The 2,993-nt window shown below is 45.1% G+C and overlaps 1 protein-coding gene across 1 annotated transcript in view; it reads right to left on the bottom strand.

Annotated features, from left to right (window-relative positions):
- The window catches only part of CYBRD1 (cytochrome b reductase 1), a 44,065-nt gene extending 43,712 nt beyond the window's left edge, over positions 1–353 (bottom strand). The window contains exon 1 of the mRNA XM_069079897.1: positions 16–353. Coding sequence (XP_068935998.1) covers positions 16–211 — 196 coding nt within the window. The 5' untranslated portion in view covers positions 212–353. The remainder of the gene's footprint in view (positions 1–15) is intronic.
- Positions 354–2,993: the final 2,640 nt, after the last annotated feature.

The raw sequence follows: 2,993 nt of genomic DNA, 5'->3' as shown, positions 1-2,993 counted from the left end.
CGTTACTTCCAGTACCGAGGCCCTGGATGAAGACGAAGCCGGTGACAGTCAGCACCGGATGCCAGTTAAACTCCGGGGAGCCACCGTCCCAGCCGAGCCCCTCCCGATAATGAAGGACCCAGATGAGGGTGAAGATAACCGCCAGGAAGCCGAGGAGCAGCGCAGACACTAGAAGACCCAAGAAGCCCCAGTAGCCCTCCATGGCCTTCATTGTCCTATGCTCCGCACACCCGCCTGTGCCAGTCACGGGAGCCCGGGCACCGAGCAGAGGAAAAAGGAGTAGCAAGGCCTCAGTGGCTGCTGGCCACTAGACTGGGTGGCGGGGCGGGGGCAGCTTCTTCTTTTCTTGGCTGTCCCCGCCCGGGGGAGGGGCCCAGAAGCTCTTCTTCCAAGCCCTGGGATGTCCTGCCTCTTTGGGGGAAAGCTTGTAGGTGGGGTGGGCAAAGAAGAAAAGGAATCGGGCGCTTGGCCCTTAAAGAGAATTTTCTCCAACGGAAAGGAGAGCCGCAGCTTCGAGGGTTTCTCTGTGTCTCAGGGCGCCGGTTTCTTCAGTACCCCCGAACTCCTCTCCATCACAGACTGACCTAGTGTTTGATTTATTTAATATTTCTTATTTTAGTGTAGTCTCTCGGAGCAGGGACTCTTTTAGGTCTAGCTGTTTTTGTTTGTTTTTGCCTTCAATCGTTCTCTCTCACCGAAAGCAGGACCACTATAAGTGGAGGAGAATTGAAGAGAGAAGAGATGGAGAGGGAGAAAGGACGGGAAGAAGAAAGGTGCAGTAGAAACCAAGCTAGGTTTGAATTCAGAGTTTGAATCACGTTGGACAAGTCGTTTAGTCTCTCTGGGCCTCAGTGTCCTCATCTGAAAAATGATAGGGTTGGTCTTCAGTGCTTTTTAACTGTGGGTCTTGACCCCGTGTTGGAGACCCACAGTTTAAGAAGTGCAGGAGGGGTCGAGAGGGGAAAAAATTTAAAAGTCCTAGAGATGACTTCTGTCCCTTCTGGGTCAAAGATCAAACTGCATGTTTGGGTGTAGTTGTATCCTATTAAGGTTGTTTTTAAGTGGGTTCCTAGCTTTTCAAGTCTGGAGGATTTAGTTCATAAAACTCCCCGAACTTCAATCCATATGGCTAATTTAGGATCTAGCCCAGCAGCATCAGCAAGGATGTAAGTGTCTTTTCTGGGAGGCCATCACGTTAGGGCTTTAGCTCCCCAAGCAGGCATGTCGATTCCAGGCACTGTTTTGTGGGGTTAAGATAGATGTCTGGCTCTTGTTGAAGAGGATACAAATGGCACCCTAATGGTTTGGAGTTGCTTTTCCAGTACTTTGTGAAGCCTCTAGTTTATTCTCTAACCGGAGGGCATCCTAAAGTCTCTTCCCCTTATCTTGAAATGGCATAAAACTTCCCCCTTATGTTGGACCATAGAATTCCTTGTCTGCCCCCATTCTGGGTCATAAAGTTTCCCCTGTCTCCCTTATCTTGTGTCTCCTACCCTGTCATCTGTCTTCCTCATCCTGTCTGCAATCCTCAACCCCCATAAAAACCTTTAAAACTACATCATCATTCTGAAACCTCTATAAGTTTAATTCCCCCAAATATTGGAGTCTCAATTTGCTTTCTTGCTAAGGGGGGCCGTGATGCTTATTCACATAAAATTAAAAAGCTCCCATTGGCTAACAGAGAAGGTCTAAGTGAATTCTTTCACGCCTGAGCCAGCTCTCGCAACTCTAAACCTCATCACTGTAACTTAATAGTGGTTTGGGGATTAGAGTTTAGGCCTTGCCCAGGAGTGCACAAGGGAAAGAACACTGTATCTATCTGGGTTCAAATCCTTCCTCTGAAGCTTAATATTAAATTAATTAATTAAAATTATTAATTTAATATTGATAATTTAATATTTTTTAATCCTGGCCTTCAGTTTCCTCACATCTAAAATGGGTATGGGATTGAACTAGATAGCTTTTGAGAGCCCTTCCAACCCAGCAGCCATGAAGTCCTCTGTAGTCCTCTGACTACAAAGCCAGTCCTCTTTCCGCTGCCCCGTGCTATCTTCTAAAAACTTCTGCCCGTTTCACAGACGCCTACGTCTGGGCATGGAAGCTGTGAATGGACGTTGAGAGATGATCAGAGGCGGTTCTATAAGTCCTCCAAGTTTTACATTTTGTTGCTATGTTATGGATATCCTTTCATGTTTATGTCTTTGTCTCTTTCCATAATAATAATAATAATAATAATAGTCTTCAGGCTTACAAGACACATTGTACCCAAGAGCCCTGCGAAGTAGACCACACAAATATAATGTGAGAATTTTGATCGCCATTTTGCAGGGGACAACAGAGGTTAAGTCCTTGCCCACAGTTACATAGCTAGTTAAGAGTTCATTGTCAGGGCTGGAATGATGTCCTTCTGGCACCAACATCAGTGTTTGTAACTATGCCAGCTACTTCTACATAGCTAGTTCTCAATTACCGGTATTAGTAATTAGTAGCTTGTCAATGTCTTTCCTAAAATGTTTTGCTTAAGAACAAACATGAAAAACTACATTTTGCTGAAAGTGTTGAAAGGAAAATTCTTCATTTGGGTTTTCACCCTAATTAAAGAGGCAAAACTCAGGACAAAGAGAATAAAAAATAATTTTATTGTAAAGTATGTCATGGTAGCAACATAGTGACAGGATGATCACTGAAGATTGGTATGGCTTTAAGGTAACTTTAATGGCTTTTATAGGTAACTTTAAAACAATCCAGTAGGTCCACCTCAGCAAAGAGGCTTGGGCCCTTGAATGTCAGTTCCTCCACAAGATAGCAAGAATGTGACAATTTGAAGGCAAGAGTACATGATAGGGGCAGCTAGGTGGCACAGTGAGTAAGAGCGCCGGCCGAAGTCGGGAGGACCCGGGATGGTTCTGGCCTCAGATACTTAAAACCCACACACACACAAAAAAATGGCCATGTAACCTTGGGCAAGTTACTTAACCCCAAATGCTTAAAAA

This window comes from Petaurus breviceps, unplaced genomic scaffold, assembly GCF_028583685.1.
Source record: "Petaurus breviceps papuanus isolate PSGF00001 unplaced genomic scaffold, PetGlider_PUasm1.0 91133, whole genome shotgun sequence".
NCBI classification, from domain to species: Eukaryota; Metazoa; Chordata; class Mammalia; order Diprotodontia; family Petauridae; genus Petaurus; species Petaurus breviceps.
This window is presented reverse-complemented; position numbering and strand designations above follow the sequence as displayed.